The 26,614-nt window shown below is 36.0% G+C and overlaps 1 protein-coding gene across 1 annotated transcript in view; it reads left to right on the top strand.

The window, feature by feature from the left end:
• Positions 1-25,681, top strand: part of LOC150101143 (ubiquitin carboxyl-terminal hydrolase 24-like) — an 824,883-nt gene extending 799,202 nt beyond the window's left edge. Inside the window, exons 58-59 of the mRNA XM_090401261.1 lie at positions 10,133-10,304; positions 25,069-25,681. Coding sequence (XP_090257387.1) covers positions 10,133-10,304; positions 25,069-25,275 — 379 coding nt within the window. The 3' untranslated portion in view covers positions 25,276-25,681. The remainder of the gene's footprint in view (positions 1-10,132; positions 10,305-25,068) is intronic.
• Positions 25,682-26,614: the final 933 nt, after the last annotated feature.

The following is a 26,614-nucleotide window of genomic DNA, read 5'->3' as shown; positions in this document are numbered from 1 at the left end:
TTGTAACATGAATTTAGTATACTGATACCTCTATAGTTTTTAGGGTCATCTCTATTACCTTTCTTAAAGATAGGAATCACAATTGCTTTTTTCCGTTCTATTGGGGGGATACCAGTTGAGTAAATTTTATTTAAAAATAATAAGTGTCTTCCTTTGAATCTTGTTCCTGCGTATTTATATAGTTCTGAACCTAGCTTATCTTCTCCAGGTGATTTTCCGTTTCTTGTTTCTTTCAGGCTGATTTCTAATTCTTCTTCAGTTATTTCCTTTTCATTTCCGTTAATTGTTTGCCAGTTGTCTTTTTTAAAATATTTGTCTGTCCACAGTTCTGTGTAGTAATTTAGAAATTCTTCTAATTTCAATTCAGTGTTTAATTTTATGTTTTCTTTGGTATCTGCATTTAGGTGTTTCAAAATCTTATATACATTGGGTCTTATTTTATATAAATCATGTTCTAAATTAGAAACAAATTTATTCCATGATTCTCTATGTCTTTTTCTGACTTCTCTTTTAGCTATGGCTCTTATTCTTTTATATTCTATTTCATCTTCTAATCTTTTACTGCTTAACCATTTGTGATAGGCTTCTTTTTTCTTTTTGATTATTTCTTTGATTGTATCATCCCAGATCTTCAGTTTTTTTCTTTTATTGAATTTTTTGGTCTTTCCTAAGCTTTCATTTGCTGCTGCATTTAGTATCATTTTTATATTAAGCCATTTTGTTTTATTTTATCTAGATACTGGTTAATTCTTTGTTCATATAGCCATTGTACATTTGTGTCATTCAATAGTCTAGTTGTATAAACAAATGTTTCAATTTTTCTTTCTGTTCTTGTTACTTGTAGCCATTTAGGTGGTAATCTTAATTTTATTTTAACAAGGAAGTGGTCACTGTTTATTTCATATCCTCTGTGAACTCTAACATCTAGTGAAAATTTTGATGTCTTTTCATTTAATATGAAGTAATCTAATATTGATTTCCATCCTCTTGCTGCCCAAGTATATTTATGTATGTCTTTATGTTTATAGAAGGAATTCATTATTTTTAGGTTATTATAAACTACAAAGTCAATCAATTTTTACCATTTCTGTTTAGAGTGTGTTCTCCATGTATTCCTATATTATTATTAATTTTCGTGTTTCCAATTCTTGCATTTAAGTCTCCTGCTAAAATTATGTAATCATTTTTATTTATTTTATTATATATGTTTTGTAGCTGATTATAAAAATCAATATTATCCTGTTCTCTTCCCTCTTCTGGGGCATAAAAACCAATTATTGTTAAATAGCCTCTATCTATTTTTATTCTAGCTTCTATTATTCATTCATTCCATAATTTATAATGTTTTAACTGTTTTGAAAGGGAGTTATGAATCCAAATCATGACTCCTGCTTGTGCTCTTTGGTCTCTGTCGACTCCACTGTATATCACATTAAAATTTTCAGTTCTCATAGTTCCTTTTAATTTCTTTTTTGTTTCAGTGATTACTGCTATTTTAAAATTTCTTTCATTTAATAACTAGTATAATTCTATTTCTTTATATGCTATTCCTCTTACATTCCAGTTTGCTATGTGTATTATATTTTGTCGTTTCCATTTTCGTTTTCCCTTTTCCATTCCAGAGTCGTTTCCCATAGATTCAATCCAATTATCTTTTTCTGTCAGCTTACAAGTATGGTTATGTTCTCCATGTCAGGGGACTAGCCTGACGATGGAATAGTTCAGTGGTAGGGCTGCTACCTTAAGGCTTCTGAACTCGCCTTCTTCCGAATTTAAACCCATAGGAGGAATAGGGTATATTGAAGGGGAAAGGGTAGATTATAGAAGAAATATAGTATGGTTTATAGAGAGGACATAGTTGTAAGGCCAGAAATGAAAAGACCCCATGGCCCTCGAGTACTCTAATAGCACAAGGGTCGTAAAGTAAGAAGAGTTGGCTGATAAGGCCTTATAGGAAAGATTAAAGTAAGTGGGTCTTCCTCAAAGTAGAAGAAGGAGAGGATAGATCCAGCTAGGGGTCCATGGGAGTGCCGCTTCCCTTACAATCAAGATGATTGCCCCTTATGGCCCACGAGTCCTTATTCAGTATATTCGGACCACCCCACCATATATATATACACACACGCATGCGCATGTACACACACACACACATGGTGGGCTCCCCTATCCGCCATCCAGGGGATGCGCTCTCTAGGGGTTACAGGGTCCCCTGAGAGCTTATAAAGATTATACTTATACTTATAAACATTATAATAATAATAAAATATAATTTGTGTAGGATAATTTAAGTCCATTTCTATTTAGATTCAGCCGATGTAGCAAAGTTTCACAACTCTCTTTGTATAAATATTCCAAGAGATCATTACTTTTATGGAGAACCTTAATTTTCTTCATAAGGTGACAATATGTTCTGGCTGATGGAACTTGATGTAGTCTAAATGTTCATCCCAACACACAGCTGCAGATCTACCTGTTTGGCCAAAATGCAATAATCCACATTGGCAAGGAATTTGGTATGCTGTCTAGGGTGGGCTAAAAGCAGAAGTTTATCTGTAGCTGAGCCTCGAAAAGTAGATATCTTGTTGATAGGATGAAAGGACACTTGTAGGCCAATGATCTGAATAGTTTGACTATACCTTCTGAGATGTCTTAAACATAAGGAATGGTGACACGGCAGACCACCTCTGTATCGCTATCTCGATGAGGGGAAGATGACAAGGAAACTAATTATTATCTTGTTGATATATGTCCAGTAAAGTCATTAGTAATGAAGGTGGACCTGATGTGATTTATTTCTTGGAAAAGCAGCAATTCAATGGAGCAAAGAGAACTAAATAATGGTGCTAGATTTTTGACAATTATAATCATGTGAAAGAGCATGAATGTAAAGTAGAGTATGTGTTTTCTTTCTAAATACTGAAAAGTATTGTGACATTGCTTCCAGGAAAATACCGGCCGATGATATAATGATCCAGATTGAACACAGGATCCGCCACCTTCCATACCACATCGGCAACAATATTAGACTGGATGTAGTTTGTGTTCTCACCAAAGCAAGACCACCAAAAACCAACATATCCAATAGTGAATATAAAGCTCTGCAGGAATTGAAGAAAAACAAAGAAATAGTAATCACCAGAGCGAATAAAGGAATCGCCACTGTAGTACTCAACCAAACAGACTACAGAGGTAAGCTTAATGCTCTATTATTAGATTGGGCTACTTACCTCCCTATTGAATACAATCCCACTAACTCATAAATTAGAAAACTTCATAGGCTCCTTAAGAGGATCACTTCTTGGCCTGTGGAAGTTACTGACAAATTAAAACTGTTTAACTCTATACCCCCCCCCCCCGGTATATATGGACTCCCAAAAATACATAAAGATAATGTGCCATTACGTCCCATAGTGGATGGCATTGATTCTCCCACATACAAATTAGCTAAACATTTGGCCAAAGCGCTCACACACACACACACACACTATACTGGCAACACACCATCACACACAAAAAACTCAGTCCACATCAAAGCCAGCATAGAAAACCTTACACTCCAACATACTGACATAATGGTCAGTTTTGATGTCTCCTCCTTATTCACAAATGTCCCACTCAAAGAAACATTAGAGCTAATCCAAGCTAAATTTCCTCCCAGTATCTCAGCCCTATTTCAGTTCACAATGAACTCAGGCTATTTCGTTTGGTAGGGAAAATTCTACAAACAAATAGAGGGAACAGCCATGGGTTCACCACTCTCCCCACCCTTGGCCAACTTCTTTATGGAGACTTTTGAAGAGAAAGCCTTAAACTCTGCCTCACAAAAACCATATGGCTTTGCTACATTGATGATGTGTTTGCTATTTGGCCACATGGCTCCAACACACACTCTTCTCCTTCTTAACACACTTAAACAACCAACACCCCAGAATCAAGTTCACCCTGGAGAAAGAGGAAAACAACAGTCTCCCTTTCCTAGATACACTAGTCACCTGCCAGCCTGATGAAACTTTGGTTTTCTCTGTTTATAGAAAACCCACCCATACAGGCAGATACATTCACCAACAATTCCCCCCACACACACACACAACAATATGAAGTTATTAAGACACTATTCAACAGGGCTAAACTAATCTATTCAAATGACAAAACCCTAACCACTGAACTAAATCACATCCTTAACACTTCCTCAGCCAATGGCTACCCCCTAAAAAAAATTCAAAAAATACTAAAACCAGTAATCCACAACCCCATCCCCCCTTCACAAAAAAGATTACTCTAAATCCATCACCATTCCTTACATCCGAGGCACCTCAGAAAAAATTACCAAAATTTTAAAAAAACATGACTTGACCTCTTGTTACAGACCATATAGAAAATTGGCATCCCTTATCTGCTCCCCTAGACCTACCTGGTGTATACCAGGTCCCTTTCAGCTGTAAGTTGTCCTACTTTGGCCAAACAGGCAGGACAGCGAATATCAGAATTTCAGAACAAGGACTACATCCGTTTTCACCAGTATAGCCACTCTGGTTTTGCAGACCATGCTCTGGATACATGCCACAGAATACGGTGGAAGAAAGCCACAATAATACACCGTAGCAAGTTCAAATTTGAAAGACATTTCATGGAATCAGCCTCAGCGCTAAGAAACATGCCAAACCTTAACAAATTTGGTTGCATGAGACTGCCCCAAATTTGGGAGACATACATCAGGAGACCTTCAGCCCAACTGCCAAGAATACCTACATAGCCCACTAGGGGGGGCACCATCAGAACTTTTAGGAGAAATGATAGCTTCCTGTCTCGTCCTTATTTACTGTATGTAGTGCCTGCGTGCACATGTCTTTATTTTAAGTTCCTTTGAAAATGGCAACGTGATGTTACCGAAATATTGGAACTATATATATTAAAGTTTAATTTAATTTACATTCTATTGTACGTTGTGAATTCCTTAAGTCATTTAATAATTATGAAGGAGAACCAGTTCTTCTTCTTATTATTGTGCAATCTTCTATCGAAGGTCAGCGACCATCTTGGCGAACAAACTGCGCTCTTGTGCTAACCTGAGCAGTTGTGCACTGCTCTTTCCTGTCCACATCTTGATGTTGTCAAACCATGATATTCTTTTTCTTCCTCTAGTTCCTTTGCCATCAATTCTTCCTACCAAAATAGTTTGTAGAAGTTGGTATTTGCTGTTTCTCATGATTTGTCCAAGATATGTTTTTCGTTTCTTGATTATTTGTACAAGATGTTTAGCTTTGCCAATGGATTTTAAGACATCTTCATTGGTAATTTTTTCTGTCCATGATATCTTTAGCATTCTTCTGTATAGCCACATCTCAAAGGCTTCGATTTTCTTGATGGTTGTCGCCTTCAATGTCCATGTTTCAACTCCATAGAGCAGAATAGACCACACGTAACATTTCAGCATTCGGCATCTGACTTCCATGTTTAGGTCTTTATTGCAGAATAGTGTTCTCATTTTCATGAAGGACTGCCGTGCAACTTCAATCCTTGTCTTTATATCTATTTCTGGATCCCACCGTTCATTAAGCCAGCAACCAAGATATTTATATCTTGACACTTGATCAATATTTTTTCCATTGAGTGTCAGTTTCATTGATGAGGCTGGATGTTTGCTGATGATCATGTATTTTGTCTTGTTGATGTTTATTCCCATTCTTTGGCTTTCTATGTATACTCTGTCAACGAGTTTTTGGAGATCCATAATGTTATCTGCAATTAGCACGGTGTCATCTGCATATCGTAGGTTGTTAACAATCTTTCCATTTATTGTGATTCCCTCTGGACATTCTTCCAATGCTTATTTAAAGATTACCTCTGCATATATGTTGAACAGGAGTGGTGAGAGCACACATCCTTGTCTCACTCCTCTTTTGATGTTAATATCACTGGTGGTAATGTTGTCTAATTGAATGGTAGCTGACTGATTCCAATACAGATTTGTTATTAGTCTTATGTCTTGTTCATCTAGCCTTATTTGTTGAAGGACTTCTATTAAGTTAGTATGTCTGACTTTGTTGAATGCTTTTTCAAAATCTATGAAACACATAAAGCCAGATTTCTGTTTTTCTATGCATTTTTGTATCAATATTTGGGTACAGAAAAGGGCCTCTCTAGTACCAAAACCATTCCGAAAGCCAAATTGTGTTTCACTTAGAGTTTCTTCACTTTTTCTATAAATGCAATTCTGAATTACTTTCAAAAATATTTTTAATGTTTGGACCATTAGACTAATAAGTCGGAAGTCACCACAGGAATTTGCTTTGGGTTTCTTTGGGACAGTGATTAATGTAGATTTGAGCCAATCTGATGGAAATTCATCACTTTCATATATTTCATTAAATAGTTTTTCAAGAAGTTTGATGTTATCTGGTTCTATTAATTTTAAAAATTCTGTTTACACACCATCTGGTCCACTGGCGTTTCCTGTTTTACTTGTTCGTATAGCATTCTCTATTTCGCATTTCATGATTGCTGGTCCTTGAATGTTATCTTTTATATTTATAGGCTTCTGTCTAGTATCATTGAAAAGTTCTGTTACATATTTTATCCAAATCTGTGCTTTATTCTCTTCTTCTAGAACTATTTTTCCATTTTCGTCTCTTAGGGACACTATTTGCTTTTTCCTCAGTTTTCCGGAAATTTCGTTGGTTTTCTTATACAGATTGAAATTATTATGTTTCTTCTGAAGCAGTTCAATTTCAGTACATAAATTTTTCATCCAATTTTCCTTGGCTTCTTTTATTTTTTTCTTGATGATGTTATGTGTTTCTGTATACCTGGCTAGGTCTTTGTTTTTGTACATTCTTCTTGTATCAATAAGAAAAAGAATCTCATCTGTCATCCATTCCTGTTGTTTTATATTATTCACATAACCTACTTCTTCAATACTTGTTGTTACGATGGCATTCTTTAAGCTATTCCAAAGAGATTCCACACTTTTATTTTCTTCTATGTTAATCTGTTGTAATCACAGGTTAAGCTGTGTCTTGGCACTTTTATTTATGTTCGGGTCTTTCAGTTTTTCTACATTTTCTTTTTCTTCTTTTGTGATTTTTTAGCTGATTTTAATCTAAGACGTACTTCTGCAACTATGGGATTGTGGTCTGATGAGATATCTGCTCCAGGATAAGTCTTTGCACTCTTTATACTACTGTGGAATCTTTTATTTATCAGTATATAATCAATTTGATTTCTGACAATGTTATGTTGGTTATCTTGAGGCGATTTCCAAGTGTACAGTCTTCTTGGTGGAAGTTTAAACCAGGTATTTGCTATTGTTAGATCTTCTTCCTGACAGAATTGGACTAGGCGATCTCCTCTGTCATTTCTGGTGCCTAAGCCATGTTCGCCAACAATTTCTCCATCACCCCCTCTTCCCACTTTTGCATTGCAGTCACCCATCACTATGTTTATATCATGTTTCTTTGTTAGGTTTTTAATCTCTTTTAGGTGTTCATGAAACTCTTCAACATTTTCTTCACTTTTGTCAGCCGTGGGTGCATAAGCTTGGATGATATTTATGTTAACGGGGTTTCCCTTAAGTTGTAACAGCATTATCCTTTCAGAAAATGGAATCCAATTTATTACTGATTTATTGATTTCTTCATCTACTATTACAGCTACACCATGTCGATGTTTGTTCTCATCATTCCCAGAGTAATATATTGTCGTATTATCTTGTTGACACTTTCCAGATCCTGGCCATCTTGTCTCGCAAATTCCCAAAATCCGGATGCCCAGCCTCTTCATTTCTCTTGTGGCATTTCTTAATTTGCCAGCTTCATACAGAGTTCTGACATTCCAAGTTGCAATTTTAAAAATGGACACCATTTTGAGCCCAGAGATTCTTCGCACCCCTGTCCCATTTAAGGGACGCCGGAAACTTGGGGCCAATTGTAAGGGTTTGCTCGCCATGGTGGTGGTTCTGGAGATAAGGTAGAGCAGTAGTTTCTCAGTTTGCTTTCTGCTCCGCAGTATTACAGACGTACACAATATAATCATATTGCCATCTGCAAATCTCTGATCACAAGCTTTTCCGTCATCATTTGGCTTCAACCTTGTGTCAGTACTGACAATGCTGCTTCTCAATGTCAGGGGCGGTGACCCCAGCAGGTACTTATTTAATGGCGGCACTACTCGCCATGTCACCGAGTTGTCATTGGGCTTTGTGAGGTTTTAAGTGAGACAGAGTTGCCACTTCTGCTCCCTCACGCCCTGATAGCTCAGTCGCTGTTGGTCCACGGCTGCTTATTCGCCAGATTGCTTTGCTTATATCGCAGCTAACCTCCATATCTGAAGGCTGTTCCCCGATCCGCCACCTGGGGACGCACCCGGTAGTAGTCAGCTCTGCCCCAGGAAGAACCAGTTCACTCGAGTTAAAACAGAGCGATCGGATTGCCTTTTTGAATCTATTACTTCGTTAACCAGATGGTAACCTTCACTTTACATTCATTCTCTTTCACACCATCATAATTATCACAAATCTGGCACCATTAAGACTTTAGCACATTGAGCACACACTCTTTACTCTACTGAAATGCCGCTCTCTGAAGAAATAAATCACATGAAGTCCACTTCCATACTTTACCAAATCATATGTCGACAAGATAATTAATAATTATAGTTCCTTGTCATCTTCCTCAGTGAAATAGTGATTTTTTACTAGAACCTTAATATAATTAGTCCATGATGCTCTACATCATGTACATGCAGTTTGCATAAGTCATTGTTGGATAGACTGGTTTTTGTTATTGTTGTTTAATTGGAAAGTCATACTGAAGATGCCCTTGATACAAAGGCAAAAATTTTATACTAATAAAAATACTTAAGTTAAATCTATTTTATATTATTTATTAATAACCAGAATAAAAAAACATTAAATTAATTACTCTATACTCATAGGAACAATGCTAGTTTTTGCTGTCACGTTCTGTAGCATGTGCATGTCATTTCCTAGAACTGCAGCAGTTAGATTTTTAATGAAAGCAGACCAAACTTAATGCAGGATTAAGCCTTGATTTTTGTTACATTGTGTGGTAATCCACAGCATTTTAGAGGCTTTCTTGTGAAATTATTAATATCAATATATGGCATTTTTGTTCCTTGCAAAACTACTTGATGGCATCTTTTTTTACCATCTTTTGCATGTTCAGGCATACAATTCCATTTCTGCATGGCCTACATATCAAATGCCACAAGAGCAGTGAATCTTGAATGGCTTTTTCATGGGATGATGTGGTGGTTTGGGTGGAGGTAAGAATCTGGGCACTTTATACAACATTAAAAAAGCCACTTTGTCTGTAAAATCTTGTTTAACTAAAAGAGCTGTCAGAGGTGTATTAAGAATTTTCTTGATCATCTTGGGCTCATATCCATTGAAGGCGAGAGTATTTCTCAGGTAGCACCGTTCTTCATATTCATACTCATCACAGTAAAGATAAATTTTTGGCATGCATCATTCTTTGAGGATACACATGCACACAGTATATTATGCAGAGAAATTACCAGCTTGGCTAATGTATCTGCTCTCTAACCAACAGGCAGCTGGTTTAAATTTTACCATGCACATGGATTTAAGCAACTGCCTTGGTAGACAAATATCATTGCTCAATACAAGACCACCACTACCAACTTATTGGAAGTTTGAAATGACCAGAAAAAATTTTATGTTTAGTCTCTAGAGCAGAGTTCCCAGACCAGGTAAAATAATAAATAATAATAATAAAAATGGGAACAAAAAAAAACTCCCTAGTTCATCCATATTACCATAGGCTTACAGTGTTTTGTGGGGTGAGCACAAAAAAAGACAAAAAAAATCATATTTCATTCTTGATAACAAGGTAGAACTTCCAGAGCAGTATATTTCTTTTTAATTATAACTTTATTAAATCAGTATCTGTGTATATGTTTACAAATGTCATGGATTTCCATTTGAGTGTCATTTGTGTAGTACAGTGGATACTCACTATAACAAACTATTCCTGTTTGTTATAGTGAGTATGTCAACCTTATTAGGAGTTTGCTGTAGTAAGAGTTGGCTGTATTTGCTTTTACATTTATGATGATTTAAAATACTTTGAAAAATAACTGATTGATTTTGCAGGTGTTCACTTGCAAAGGATTACTTAATGCAAACTCCAGCCAAGTGGCAGTGGGCTGTTAACTGGTTAAAGAAAATGATGTCAGAACATACATATTGGAGTTCCCCATCTACAATTCCATTATCAAATGAGGATTCTAATACAAAAACGTTCCAAAGGACAGTAAGTGCACAGGTGGGTCACATCAAAAATGTTTAAAATATATACCCTCCATTTCTTTTTATATTCAAAGGAACACACACACAAAATAAGGTCTTTGTGGCTGAGAAGTTTTAGATAATTACATTCAACAATAATGTGATGCATTAACATTTCCATTAAAAGTTGTAAATAACAATATTAGTAGTTCTACCTCCAAAAATTACATATACATGTATATCGTAGAACTACTGCTAGGGCATACACATGCTTTCTTGTAATGCAAGTGTGGCAAAATTAATTGGATAAGAATAGTTAAGTATGAAAGGCAGAATGAGTTAGTTAAAAAGAAATCTTGTCATATTTATATTTTATAAGTTGACAGATAAGACAAATCAAGATTAAAATAAATACTTTATATTTTCATTTTTCCCAGAGTCAGCAAAGTATTATAGAACAATTATCTCCACTATGACTTGGTGATCATCCCACTATCTCCAAGAAGTTTCAGACCATGTTATTGTTCTAGTCTAAAACAGCAATTCACAAATGCTAATCTGCTGATCTCTGCCAGTATATGATTTAATTTCCACCAGTTAAAAAAATATAAAGAAATGAGTTGTCCAGATGTTTCCATTCCAAAATTAAAATATATACATAATATCACAGAATATCATTTGATCTGACTAGTCATTAGTTCTAAAAAAAAAAAAATCCCCTGACATCTTTTATTCTCGCAAGGAGTATAGGCAGAACTCTTTTTAGCCATAACTAATATTTGGAAGATCAGTGGCATGAGAGACTATGGTATTCATTTGTCACCACCTCTCATCTCCATGTGAAGAGCATTTGTTTGTGGGGGGGGGGGGGGTATGGACCCTTGTTGTTATTATTTGTCTGTGCTTTTCTTCATGTATTCTTTGCTCTACTTCTCCTGAGTCTTTTTTTTTTCCTACTACCATGTCTTTCAGACCACCCTCACTGAGATCCAATGCCTTGCTGCATGGTGTGACCCATGGACTTCTGGAAAGGGGATCCAGATAGCCTCACTCTGCTTTCGCAAGATAGGCAGTCCTGGATGACCTAGCCAGAATAAACTGGCTTAGCTTGGCTTGCCTGCAAAGGTGTCCATATAGCATCTGGGATAGACCTGGTATTCCCATTCCACAGAATAGTCTGCTTGCCATAGAGTGCGCATCCATATTTGGCTCTGTGGTGGGCAGGGAGATCTGGCACTGAATCAAACTCCTCCTGAGAATGAATAAATTTTCATCCTCTTATTTATCAGAGGTCTCCTCCTCAACAATCATCAACAGAAAAACAAAAGACATCAGAAACTTCAACAAATACACCACTGTTCTTAATCTTACAATCAACAGGTGAACATTCAATTGGAAAAATGTCACCCTTCATCCAGAAGGACTGGCAGGATCTCCAAAATCAGTAAAGAAACTGCTCATGAAAGCAGCTACAATAGCACAATAAAAAAAATTATTTCATGCAACATTTATTGGGGGAATACCAATTACAATTACCCCCACTATCACCACACACAAAACTTTAAGCTTTTCCAGAGGTGTACCTCTAGAAAAAACTTTTTGATGTTCCCAATGAAAAGATATGTTCTGAACTCACTAAGGAAGACATAAGAATCGGCAGCTGGTTCTCACCAATAACATCATCCCTACCTCCAACAAACCATAATCACCACCATCTGTCAAAGCAGGTTACCTCAACTGTCCAGTAAGGCTCTATATCCTGACCCCCTTTACAGTGCTTTAAATGTCAGAAATATGGTCATTCTCAAACTGCCTGTCATGCCTCTGTCATCTGTTTACCTAATGTGGCAGGAAACATCATGAGAATACAGACCATTAGAGCAAAACTTCAAAAAGCTCCAACTGCAAGGGAAATCCCCCCCCCTCCCCAGCATACTACTGAGCATGCCAAAAGGTGGAAGGATGAAAAGGAGATACAAAAGTTAAAACAGAGCGGTGTATCACCTCTCAGGAGTCGAAGAGGCAGTATACCACAACAGAGTAGCAACAACACTTTTACATTGAGAAAGCAACTGTAAAGAAAGGGTCAGTTGGGACGTATGTCAATCTCACAACTACAACAGCTCGGAAAGATATAACTTGCTCACTATGTCTCCAGACCTTTTATTAAATGGCCTATCAACAGATAGCATGCACACCTCCATTCCTCTCAGGGACATAAAACAATTAATATACCAAGTGTCCTCCTAGAGGGAGTGAAATTTGACAGTATTCTGGATGTTTTTCCAGAAGAAGGAATGACAGATACTGGCCATCCACAATTATCAAAAAAGGAAAAATTCAAGACTGATGAAAACAAAACCTTCCCATAGGAAGCCAGATAATACCAACAAATAGAAATAATGAAAATATTCAATACTCTCTTGCAAAACTAAAAATCAATATACTTTTGCTTCCAGAATCTGAGTAGTAATCCAGCATTCTGTAAGGACAGAATAGGGGGATGAACCTCCCACAAAAGAGTCAACATCCTTGTGGACAATCATATTCCCTTCACGAAGTCCCACTTGACACCAATGTAGAAGCAGGTGCTTCTACATTGGTGTCAAGTGAAACTGTTATTAAAATTCTGCCTCTCAGTCAGAATTTTAATAACAATATGCTGCATCTACTTTCCTCCTTGAAGAAAGTAGATATGACATCATTAAAATGATCTTGATGATGTCATATTGCATTTACCATCTCCCTTACTTTTAATGGGGGGTTTAAATGGACATAACACTCTGTGGTTATGTCACTTGGGTAGTGATCATGTTCTCCTATAAGGTCCGGCTAGAGCAACTCGTAAATGCCCACTAGTGTGTTCCTGTAAGTTCTCTGGTCAAATTTCATACGAAACTTTTATAGTTTCTATATTCAGCTTTGAAATAATGCTGGATTTAATATCCACTTGATTCTTATAATTAGAGGAAGAGATTATTGTTGTTGAGCAAAGCTCAACAACAATAATCTCTCTCTATTAAACAAAAAAAGCAACACCTTCTTACATGCTAACCCAAAAATTCACTGCTATCAATAACTGTCTATTCATCCTCCCTTTTTCCATTGTTGACAAACTATTTGGACGTGATTACTTTCTCATAATATCCACTTTTTGGCATGGTCAATTGTGTACCACATAACATATATCATGGTAGAAAATTGAGCAAGCTGACTGGTCCATCTTTTTCTCATTAGCAGAATTCAATTCTGTGATGGTCAGCTGTATTGTACAAGCTGCTACAACTTCAATTGCTAAAACATCTAGATGGTTTCCACATTTCCCTAAGCCATGGCAGAATGATGATTGCATAGCAGCTAGAGAATCTTAGAACAAAGCTTGGAGTATTTTCTGCAGATACTCCACAACAACAACAAAGCTAATTGCTTTCAAATGTGCTCAAACAAGACACACCCAACATCAGAGTCAGAAGGAATCCTGTATCCACTATACTTTATAAAATTATCAACTAACAGTAAAGAAATATGGAATAAAACCTGGAAGATGAAAGGAAGATACTCCAGACCATAATGGTTACACAGTTGCTGACACACTTAGGAAGATTTTTGCAAAAACATCAACAAGACCCCAGAAAAGTAAAGTGGAAAAACAACACATTCAAATGACTTTAAGGATACAAGACGTCGTTCAGTAAAAAAAAAAAAAAAAATGAAAGCTGCTTTGCTTAAGTGCCATCCATTAAAAGATAGTAAAACATTTGCTGCCATCATCCATGAATCAGCTGCTGCTCCTTTATAACAGAATTTTTTCTGAAAGTATATTTCTGGATATCTGGCAAAAAGGCAATTATTGCCTTTCCTAAGCCAAGGAATAATCCAGAATTCCTAAATAACGACAATCCAGTTGTTCTGACAAATTGCTTGTGCAAGATTCTGGTTAATTCTCATCTTTTATGGTCTCTGGAGAGAAACAATTCCTCCCCCCCCCCCAGAATACAATCTTGCTTCCAAAAATATTTATTACTGATTACCTAGTCCAGTTGGAGTTATCCATTAGAGATGCCTTCCTAAAACGCAAGTGTCTTTGATATGGAAAAAGCATAAGACACTGCTAGGAGATTTCTAATATTGAAAGACCCACATGATTTTAGTCTCAGAGGGTATCTCCCTCTTTTTATAAAGAGCTTTCAATTCTGAGTGGGAACTGCTCTCTTCTGACCATGTACTCAAGAGGAGTAAGTTCTACAAGGTTCAGTATTAAGTGTCATGCTTTTGCAAGTCAAGGAACTTGCTCACAGAACAACTTCTTCCAGTAGTAAATAATACCCTATATGTGAATGACTTTACCATCTTCTGTTATTCATGTAATATGAGAGTCATAGAAAGAAGCTGCAGCAAGCCATTGACCATCCCTCAAAATGGGCTCAGATTTTCACAGCAAAAGACACTTGTGTGCCCTTCTGCTGCATATGTGGTCTTCATGATCCAGAATTCCAATTAGAACAAACATTAAGAATTTTTGGGGCTTATATTTGAATTTAATTTACTTTCCTCCCTCATGTAAGGCAGTTGTGAGATAAGTGCCATAAAACTATAAACATCCTTTGCACCCTATCCTCTGCCTGCTTTGCTGACAGATGCTCTTTTCTTCATTTATATAGGACATTGATAAGATCAAAACTTGATTATGGGACCCATGCATGTGCTTCTGCCAGGGATAGTACCCTGCAATGGTAGACCATATTTGCCATCAGAATTGCAACTGGTGCATTTCAAACCTCACCTATTCTTAGTTTGTATATCAGGGCCAAATGAACAGCCTTTGTTGTTTCACCAGCAACAGCTGTCTGTTATATGCAAAAAAAATAAAATCTACTAGACTATCCCACGTGATGCATTATTTTTCATCCATGATGTGAAATTCTGTACGTCAGATTGCCATTAAACTCTTTGGTTTGTGAATAAAAGCTCTCTTACAAACTCTAGATATTGGGGCACACAGAACAGAATACTTTGATTCCATTTCTGTGCCTGTTTATACAGACTGCTTAAAATCAGAGAACCTAGTAAGATTTTCTGCTGTCTTCTCAGACAGCATTATATCTGCACTAATCCCACTGTAACAAGTGGGATTGCATATAGCTTATTGCTAAGCTATATGCAATAGAGAATGCATTAGATTGCATTGCTACCAAAGGTGTATAATATATTCAGACTCACAAAGTTCTCTACAGGCAGTTCAGACAATAAAAAGTAAAGAGCTACAGGCACATCCAGGGATTTTTTAACGCCTCATCTCTGTTATGAAAGCTGCACTTAGATGTACACTTCTGTTAAATTAAAAGCCATGTTGAGATTAAGGCTGCAGATACTACAGCTAGGTCAGCTCATTTCTCAAGCATTCACCATTTGCCTGTGCCATACACTGATTACTGGCAGATTATCAGTCATGAACTTTTATCCCAGTGGCAGTCTAGTCTATGCAGGGACTGTAAAGAGGAAGTTGTTCTTGCTCAGCTCCACAAAGGCCATAGCCATCTTAAATACTCCTTCCTATTGAGGAGTAATGACCTGCCTATGTGTTGATATGTGCGATGCCAGACTATCCATCATTCATATTTTAATCGACTGCCTTAGTTTTGGCAATGAGCACAGTCATTACTTTAGTCTCTTTCATAATCTTTCTGAGCCCTATATACCGTATATATAGGGCTCAACCCTATATACTTAGGGAAATATTATCTGGCTCATCAAGTATCACCTTGGTTTTTAAATTTTGACAGAGTATTAATATTAACCATCTTGTATAAATTATATATGTATTAGTTTAATTATTGTATATATGCTTTTAAAAAAATAGGTGTTTATGAATTTTAATACTTTCTTATATTTGTTTTTGTATATAGATTTTAGACCTATGTGTGCCACTTATTTATTACATGTGTTTTGGTACAGCATGACCATAGATTTTCTGTGCATTTTTAAATCAAAAGACAAACTGGTGGTCTAGAACTATTGGTTAGATTAGCTATTTTAAAATTATTATTATGTAGGTATCTCCATAGAGTCAGATGACTCATCATGGGAGACTTGCACACTCTTACACAACTTCCAGAAGAGACCACCCTAGTTCTTTATTTGTTATGTATTGAAACATTTCCTTTGTGTCAAATCTTATAGAATTCCTTTCATAATAACTTAAGTTTTTATCATGTCCCCTCTTTTCTGCTTATCAACTAAACTTGCAAAGTTTAGTTGATAGGCAGAAATTTCTATTCTCATAAGGAGCATTCCACAGACTTGTCACCATCTTAGTAACTCGTCTCTGGATCCTCTCTGACAACTCCTGATCCCAAGAAACCCAGGTGACCAATTCTGTGCACAGTCAAGATGCAGCTGAATCATAGTTTTATAAAGAGGGATAATAACTTCTCTATCTTTACTTGTGTGTTTTTCAACATCCAAGTAATTCTTTGTGCTATTTTACTTAATTCTGCCCCCCACCATCAACAATAGTATTTTTGTCTACATGTGGGATGAAAAAACCTGCTACATCCATATGAGATTGGCTAACTCACCTTCAATCGAAAAAGCCTATATAAAGATTCCTGTCATCACAATGAGAATTGAATTCAGGTCTTTTTCAATTGAAAATCACAATGCTCCACTATTCTTCTAATTATGCTATGGCCACACTTGAAAAATCTTGGAAAGTATCTGCAGAGCTAGAGAGGGATCAGAGAAAGGTGTAAAATGTAGAGGGGGGTAGCATTAGTTAAGTGATCATTTTAAATAAATATGGATTTACTTAATCTCCATTTCAGATGGAGACAGATGATGTGCAAAGCCTAGAGGGACTAAAAGTGAAGAACAAACCAGGATCTCAGATTGAATTAGGCTTAATGTTAAAATCATGTCAAATAGCAAGGACCCTTCACAGATATAATTTGTACACCACCTTCAAAACCAGCCCAGACGTGGTCATCTTTCTTATCACCTTTATCCTTGCCTGGTGTTTATCAAATAAATGCCAAGCAAGGATAAAGGTGATCTTGTCATTTTTACTAATTTGGACAGACTGGCCATTCTGCTACTACTTCTTTAGTATTCTGCAATTGAGCATGTTCTTCTTTTAGTAGCAGAAACTTTCCTTCCACTCTCTTCTGATCTGAGCCTTCTCTTTCAAGGTTGTGTACCTGTCTCCATTGAGCATGTCATCTAGCATTGTTTTCCTTACTCTTCCTCTGGGTCTTTTTCCATCTATTTTTCCTTCGATGGCATCTCTGATGATTCCATTCCCTCTCAGAATATGTCCGATCCAGTTTCCCTTGCTTCTTTTTATCCTCCTTAACAAACTTCTTTCTTCTTCTACTACTCTCTTTAAGACCTCTTCATTAGTTATTTTATCTGTCCATTTGATTTTTTCCATCCTTCTCCAAATCCACATCTCAAAGCTTTCCAAAATCTTAATTTCTTCTTTCTTCAATGTAGAAGTTTCAGATGCATAGAGGGGCAACACTCCACACATAACATTTTACTTCTGAATAAATTCCATTTTCTATTAAAGGTTTTCTTCCCATCGCTATTATGTCACTTTTAAATCTTCATCTTCCATCACTGCTAATAACGCTTCCTAGATATTTAAATGTCTTTACTTGATTCAGTTTTTCCCTTTTCAAATATGGATATCAGAATAAATTGAAAAATAAATTTTTCAATTTATTCTGATATCCATATTTGCCTCTTTCCTTGCTATTTTCATCACCTTTGTTTTTCTGATGTTAATTTTCATACCATAATTGATACAGGATTCCAGTAATCTGTTCAGCAGATGTTGTCGTGGTTCAGTGTTTGATAGTAATGCCTTGTCATCTGCATATCTTATTGCAAATATCTGTCTACCTCCAATCTTTATTCCTTCTTCCGAATTCTCCAGTGTTCTTTTAGTATTGCTTCGGAATACATGTTGAACAAAATTGGTGACAGAGAACAGCCTTGTCTTACTCCTCGTCCAATGAAACCCGGTTCTGTTGTACCATATATGTCTCTCAGCATGGCAGTTTGTCCCATATATAGTGAGTGAATTAGCTTTCTGTCTTTCCAATCTATACTAATCTTTTCCATTACGTTCACCATCTTATCCCATTTTACATGGTCAAAAGCTTTCTCAAAATCTATATAACAGACGTTAACTTCTTTATTCACTTCTAGACTTCTTTCACTTACTATTCTTAACAGTCCAATCACATCTCTTTTTCCCCTGCCCTTCCTGAAACCAAACTGATCTTCTCCAAGAATTTCTTCCACTTTAGATGCAATTCTTCATGTTATAATTCTCATAAGTATTTTTGATATATGGGAAATGAGGCTTATTGTTCTAAAATCCTTGCAGTTCACTGCATTACTTTTCTTTGGTAGGTATAAATATTAAGGTCATAAAATTTTTTGGTAGTTCTCCTTTGTTATAAATTAAATTTATTATTTTGGTTATTTCTTCAGTTCCTTTTTTCTGTAGGTATTTCATCTATTCCTTCTGCCTTTCCACATTTTAGTTCTTTAATGACCATTTCTACTTCTGTCTTCAAAATCTCTGGGCCTAGATCATATTCATTTACCTTCTTTATATCTTTTAATGGCAACTCATTTGGTCTGTTTTCCTTGTTATATAGATCTTCAATGTATTCCTTCCGTCTCATTAGGATTTTATTTTCTTCAGTTATGATTTCTCCATTCTTATTTTCTATGCCTCTAGCTTGAATTCCATTTCTCTTGTGATTCATGCTTCTTGCTTTTTCATGTAAAAGATCATACCGTCCCACTCTCTCATAATTTTTCATTTCTTCACATTGTTTTTTTAAGCCAATCTTCTCTACTTCTTTCTTTTTCCCTTCTGGGGTGTCTTTATTCTTCCATTAAAGAAATCATCTCATTAGTTATCCAAGGTTTTTTATTTTTTTAGCTCTTACATATCCAATTTCTTCTTCTGCAATCTTCTTTATTTTCTCATTAACTTGTTCCCATTTCTTTTCTGGATCTTCAGTTTTGACAAAACTTGTTTCTTCTAATTCTTTCTCCAATCCATTTCCAAATTCCTTGGTATTTTTAATTTCTCTAAGTTCCATTTTTTCCTTTTCATAGCTTCATTTATTTCTATGAATAGTAGGCTGTGGTCCAGAGTAAATATCAGCTCTAGGATATGTGTGTGCATTTTTTATACTATTCTTGTATCTTTGCTTTACTATAACTTAATCAATTTGATACCTTTCTGTATCTCCTGGTTTTTTCCATTTGTATAGTCTTCTCTTAGATTTTTTAAACCAAGTATTTGTAATTATTAGCTTATTTTCTTTACAGAATTCCACCAACCTTTCCCCTCTCTCATTTCTATTACCTAGCTCGTATCTCCCTACTACACTCCCATCCTCTTCTTCTCCTACAACTCCATTCCAATCTCCCATTATAATCATATAGTCTTTAATTAGTTCTTGTAACTGTTCATATGTTTCCTCTATTTCCTCATCTGAATGGTCACTTAACTGGTAATTAGTTTACGGAATTAACAACGCATATAAAGTATATTAATTAAAGGTAACTTTAATGAATAACTTCTATATTTCGGCAACATCACATTGCCATCTTCAGGAACATAAAGATATGGTATGTGCACTCAGGAACTAACACAAAGCAAATGAGGAAGAAGGCAAGAAACTAATATTGTTCCTAAAGTCCTAATGGTGCCCTCTTGCAGGCTAATTTGGTAATCTTGGCAGTTGGGCTGAAGTTCTCATAATGAAAGTCTCCCAAATTTGGGGCAGTTTCATGCACCCAAATTTGTTGAGGTTAGGAACGTTTTTTAGAGTTGCTGAAGATTCTTTGAATAATCTTTCGTATTTAAACTTGCTGCGATGAATTATTTTTATTTTCTTCCAACGAATTTTATGGTGGGTATCTAAGGCATGGTCTGCCAGCCCAGAGCAGCTGTACTGGTGAAACCGGATGTAGTCTTTGTGTTCTGAAATCCTGATATTTGTTGTTCTGCCTGTTTGGCCAAAGTAGGACAGTTTGCAGCTGCAAGGGACCTGGTATACACCAGATAGGTCTAGGGGAAGTGGTTGGTCTTTGGTAGAGCGGATAAGGGATGCCAACTTTTTATATGGTCTGTAACAGGAAGTAAGGTCATATTTTTTGAGGATATTGGTTATTTTCTAAGAGGTGCCCTGGATGTAGGGGATGGTGATAGACTTGGTGTAATCTTTATTGTGGAGGGGGGTTGTGGTTTACAGGTTTTAGTATTTTTTGGATTTTTTTGGGGTTATAGCCATTGGCTAAGAAAGTGTTGAGGATGTGGTTTAGTTCAATAGTCAGGGCCTTGTCATCTGAGCAGATTAATTTTGCCCTGTTATATAGTGTTTTTATCACCCCATATTGGTGTGGGGGGGATGGGATTGCTGGTAAATGTATCTGCCAGTGTGGGTGGGTTTTCTGTAAACAGACAAAACCAAAGATCCATCAAGCTGGCGGGTGATTAAAGTGTCTAGCTTCCTAACACACTTAAACTGGTTGTTTAAGTGTGTTAGGAAGGAGTGGAGTGTGTCTGAGCCATGTGGCCAAATAGCAAACACATCATCCACATAACGAAGCCAAATAGTGGGTTTTTGTGGGGCGGAGTTTAAGGCTTTCTCTTCAAATGTCTCCATAAAGAAATTGGCCAAGGGTGGGGAAAGTGGTGAACCCATGGCTGTCCCCTCTATCTGTTTGTAGAACTTTCCTTGCAAAACGAAATAGCCCGAGTTCATTGTGAACTGAAATAGAGCTGAGATATCAAGAGGAAACTTGGCTTGGATGAGCTCAAGGGTTTCTTTGAGTGGGACATTAGTGAATAGGGAGGAGACGTCAAAACTGACCATTATGTCAGTGTGTTGGAGTGCGAGGTTTTCTATACTGGCTTTAAAGTGGGCTGAGTTTTTTATGTGTGATGGCGTGTTGCCAGTGTAGTGTGTGAGCGCTTTGGCTAAATGTTTGGCTAATTTATATGTGGGGGAATCAATGCCATCCACTATGGGACGCAATGGCACATTTTGTTTATGTATTTTTGGGAGTCCATATAATCGGGGGGTCTAGAGTTATAAGGTTTAAGTTTGTTGGTGACTTCCATAGGCCAAGAAGTGACTTTCTTAAGGAGTCTGTGGATAGTTCTAATCTGAGAGCTGGTCGGATTATATTCAATGGGGAGGTAAGTAGTACGGTCTAGTACTAAAGAATTTAGCTTACCTTTGTAGTCTTTTTGATTGAGTACCACAGTGGCGCTTCCCTTATCAGCTTTGGTGATTACTATTTTTTTGTTGTTTTTCAATTCTTGTAGGGCTGTATATTCGTTTTTGGATAAGTTGGATTTTGGAGGTTTGGCTTTAGTGAGAACACCGACTACATCCAGTCTTACGTTGTTGGCGATATGGTTAGGCAGGTTGCGAATTCTATGCTCTATTTGGATCATGATTTCTTCAGCAGGTATCCTTTTAGGAGCTAGGGCGAAATTGTGACCACGTGAAAGTGCAGTGAGTGCTTCAGGCTTTAAAACTGCCGACGAGAGGTTGACTACAGTGTTGAGTGGTGGCTGGGGTATTTGTGTTAGTTCCTGAGTGCACATACCATATCTTTATGTTCCTGAAGATGGCAATGTGACGTTGCCGAAATATAGAAGTTATTCATTAAAGTTACCTTTAATTAATATACTTTATATGCGTTGTTAATTCCGTAAACTAATTACCAGTTATGTCTAACCAACGTACAAGTCTTGCTACTAGAATAATGAATGGTCACTTGTTGGCATATATACCTACATTATTGTTATGTCCACTGGTTCAGCCTTCAATTTTACCAGCATAATCCTGTCATTCAGACAGTTTATGCTAATGATGCTCTTTGCTGTTCTTTTATTAAAAACGAGTGCAACTCCTTTTTCCTTTTTATCTCCACCTGAGTAAATTACTCTTACTTTGTCATTATAAAAATCACCTATTCCTTCCCATCTGACTTCACAGAGCCCTATGATATCAATTTTTCCCTTGTCCATTTCTTGTTTGAGATTTTTTAATTTTCCACATCTATTCATTGTTCTCACATTCCATGTTGCAATTTTGATTCTCTGACAATCTTTCATTTTCAGTTTGTTTATAGCTTGTTGTAAGTCACTTTTAAAGATTTGATCAGGAAGAACATCAGCCCTTGAAGCGTCCTTATTTCCCATTATTGTATCTATTCCACTGTGCATCTTCTTTTCCTCTCTGTGCCAAGAGACTCCACCTTGGTTTGTGGCTGATAGCTGCCTCCTTATAAGTTCTATTCATTGTTACTAAAATTTTCTAGGGATATTAGTGGAGTGGTTTCCCATTGCCTTCTCCACCACAGTGCTCCATTAAGTACTAGAAGAGCTGCTGCCCTCTACCAGCTAGAGTAGAAGTTGGGAAAAGGTGAAACACCCTCGTGCCTAGAGTACTCTAATATCCTCAGGGTCGAAGTAAGCAAGAGTCAGCCAAGTGAGGCCATATAGGAAAGAATATAGAAGGAATCTGACACAAGTGAGTGGAAGCAATGTCAGGCTCAGCTCGGAACCCCATGGCCGCTAACCACGTACTCCCAAGACTGGAGCCCCTGGGGCAATTCTGCTACTATGAGAATCAAAGAACATCAAGATTATATAAGATTTTTGGATTCACTTCTCATGCCATCGACACTGGAACCATACCAGGATGCTACACTACAGTAGGCTCAAATTGGATTGTCTATTTTTGGATCGTGTGAAGCCCTATGCCAGTGTCCTAATCTTAATCAGCCAGACTGTATGCCTATTTCTAAGTTTTGGGAAGTGATTGCTGTTAATTGTTTATACATCTAATCCCACGTCTCTGAACTCTAATTGTGTTTTTCCCACTGGACAGCTCTGACTGAGACATGAAACATTACATGCATACTTTATGACTCATTCTTGTATTCAGAATTTAGATGTTGTTACCAGTTTTTGTCTTCTCCCTGAAAGAATCTCATAACATATTGAGCAAAATATAATATAGAAGTAATAAATTATATTTAGTTTTCTCTTACATGCATAAAGTTATTTAAAAAATATAGTAGGTTTAATGTCCCTATTAAACAACTAGTAAAAATATATATATATATATGACAAGAAGAATAGACTTTCCCAAAATAATAATGCCAAAAGCACTGTCTTTAAAGTTTTGCCAATTTTTTGAGGTGCTCAATTTTGTTATGTATCATATCAGCTCCTGAAGGTACATTTTTATGATATATTGAACTTAACAGAATGTCAGGGAAAGCCTTTTTTTTTTTTTAATGGTGAATTTAGTACAAGGATGTAAGTTTTAACATTAATTTTACTACAAATGAGGATCAAGCAGATTCAAGATGTGGCCATATAGCAAAGATGCTGTCCACCTACCATACCCAGAATGATGTATAGAGAAAAACAAGAAATCTGTAAAGTTCTAGGTAATAATTATGACAAAAGCAGGAGAGATGATTGACTTCTCTTGCTTTTTCAGCTGAAGTAACTTGATTCATCATCTGCTGTATCTCTAGTATGAGTCTTGTGTTTTGCTTGTTGAAATCCATTGTTGGTATCCTACCTTTTTAAATTATCAATTATGTTAAAGGTTACCTGTAAGTTTCAGATTGAAACATCTGAAGCTTATACATTACTAATTAACTTTGTGCTTATATATTCCCATTGGTCAACAGGTATCCTTGCATCATGTAATGCCTATTTCTTTTGAATCTGAGAAACTATATTTGGCATTCTTTGATCATTCTCATTCACTCATTGAATAATTTCTCCAAGACATGTAATAAAGCCATATATTTCATCAGGTTCATTCCCTGCACCTGCAAACTGCACAGATCATTCCTACTACAGTCACACTGAACCATTTTGTAGTTAAAATTAGAATGTTCTTACTGTAACTCAAGAATAAGTAAATGGGTAGTGCCTCTCTCACGAGACTGGGTTTTCTCTGTGTGGGAAGTATCTGCAGGTCTTTCACCTACCTTTTATTTTAACTCTCCTCTCCCATATACAATGGAGGATCAAATACATTATACTATTGCCAGACAGGCATGACAGGTAACTGGATGACTACATCTATTTTTGCCATCCAGTAACACCTTACTCTGCTGAAGCAAGTTTAAATTTTAGAGGCTTTTCTTTGAATCTGCTGCAGCTCTCATGAATTATCCCAACCTGAACAAATATGATTGCATCAAACTGCTCTCTTTTTGGGAAACCCTCATCTACACAATCAGCCAATAGGTGGTGTAGTTTTAGTAATGTATGTTTTCTTGTATTTTTCCTGTTCTGTCTCATTTACTAAAGTGTGCATGTGTTGATAGTGTATTAAACCCTGAAGTTGGCAAATTACTGGAAATAAGTAAATTTTTAGTTTCCTGAAACAACATGTTTGATAATCAATGTATAAGCTCAAACATCAGAATGAAACTAATAATAATGGAGAATTACTGTTATTGGATAGCTATATTGATCAACACTGATTTCTATTTCTATAAAAAAACAGTGTCCTGTATCAAATGCTACGAATTGGCTCAATATTTTAACAGTAATTTTTGATTTCATGCATATTAATATCTATTTAAAATGCTGATGTTTGACATTTTGTATTTGTACAATTGTTAGCATATTTGGGGGAATACATAATGACCATATAAGATTGCTTGAAAACATTATATAAATAAATTTCAGATCATAAATCTTTCATATTTATTCTTATCAGGATACACTGGCAGAAGCTACTGCCTTATTAACAGAACTGGAATCTCCTGATAATCAAGATATTATAATGGATCTAGATGAAGATACAAAAAATGAAGTACTTCAAACCAGTTCATCAAAAGTACTTTCAGATGCTGAGGCTAAAGAAGAGAGGTTAAGGTTAAAGAGAGTTCAAGGAATGGATGACTTGGACTCTATAGATACGTAAGATATTCGCAATGTGAAATCAGTTGCTACTGTACAGAACTGTTTTGTATGGTCTGAAAACCATTTCTATGTCAGTTAACAATATAACTTATGAAGTGATACAGTTTATAAGTTTTATCACTGCATAAGTTATAAACAATCAAGTTGGAACTTGAATGATGAACAAAAGTTGAAAAGTTTCGAAATACTTTGCTGTGCCTTTTTTTTGTAACTGTTACATACAATAAAATTTTGTTAATGTTAGTTTGTTTGCAATACTTTCAAAGGTGCTATTAGTTAGAAGCAATAAAAATTGATTATGAAGCGATACTGTATTGCTATTTGCAAACATTTCATATGTAAAAATCCTGTGTTGTTTCTCTGTGATTTGTTGTTAATAATAAATAAAAAAACTGTTTCTAAACTAGCTCAACGGATTAGTCTTTTTTTTTTTTAATTTCAGAATATTTAAAACATTTGTTTTACTTTTGCATTAAAATTATTCTGCAGATATAGCAAATACCAAAAGCTCTCTAGCAGAATGCTTTTCTACAGAAAATTCACTATAACAAACCATTCCTATGGTGGTCCCTCCCAAGTTCTCTGTACTAAGTCAACTGTATCATACCAATGAATTTGTATGATATTCAAGTGAAATTCACATTTGTTCAAAAATGCCTGTTTCCACATCTTTTTCAAAAGGCACAATAAGCATGACTTGTTTATTGCATAGCAACTATTTTTGTTATGCAAAGGCATCCTTATTCTCGGTTTTTTTGAAGTGCCACTTAAATTCAATTTTATTGCATTGATTATCCGGGGCAATTAATTCAGTTGAGTTTGTGATACATAAAAAAATCAGTTTTTTCTTTGAGTTATCATTATTATATAATTGCTTTTCACAATCATGAGAAACTTGTGGCATGAAATTAAGAATTATCTACACGTTAGCACAAGAAAAGTATATTTTAATATACTGCCAGATGTTTCAGTTTGAAAATAACAAACTATCATCAGTGGCTAGACAGAAAACAATTTTTTACAAGGTAGAATACAAACAATTGATCATTCAAAATTAATCTTTCTCAAACAATCTGCTCATCATTCTTCTCAAAAGACAGGAAGCATCAAAAAGTTTAATTCAATGAGCTAGAACTAATTGTTTAACTCCCCGTCATTTACAGTAAAAACTTTCTACTATCAAACAATACATGAAATTGAATGGCTTCTCCGAAAGGACTACACAACATCTGTTTGACTTTTACAATCGAAACCAAAACAAAGAATCAATACGTCGAGTTCCAATCCCATATACGTCCAGAATTTCAGAACCAATTTCAAGAAGAAATATGATCTAACAG

The sequence above is a fragment of the Typopeltis vanoorti genome, chromosome 12, assembly GCF_054136105.1.
Source record: "Typopeltis vanoorti isolate ZY-2024b chromosome 12, IOZ_Tvanoo_1.0, whole genome shotgun sequence".
Lineage (NCBI taxonomy): Eukaryota > Metazoa > Arthropoda > Arachnida > Uropygi > Thelyphonidae > Typopeltis > Typopeltis vanoorti.
This window is presented reverse-complemented; position numbering and strand designations above follow the sequence as displayed.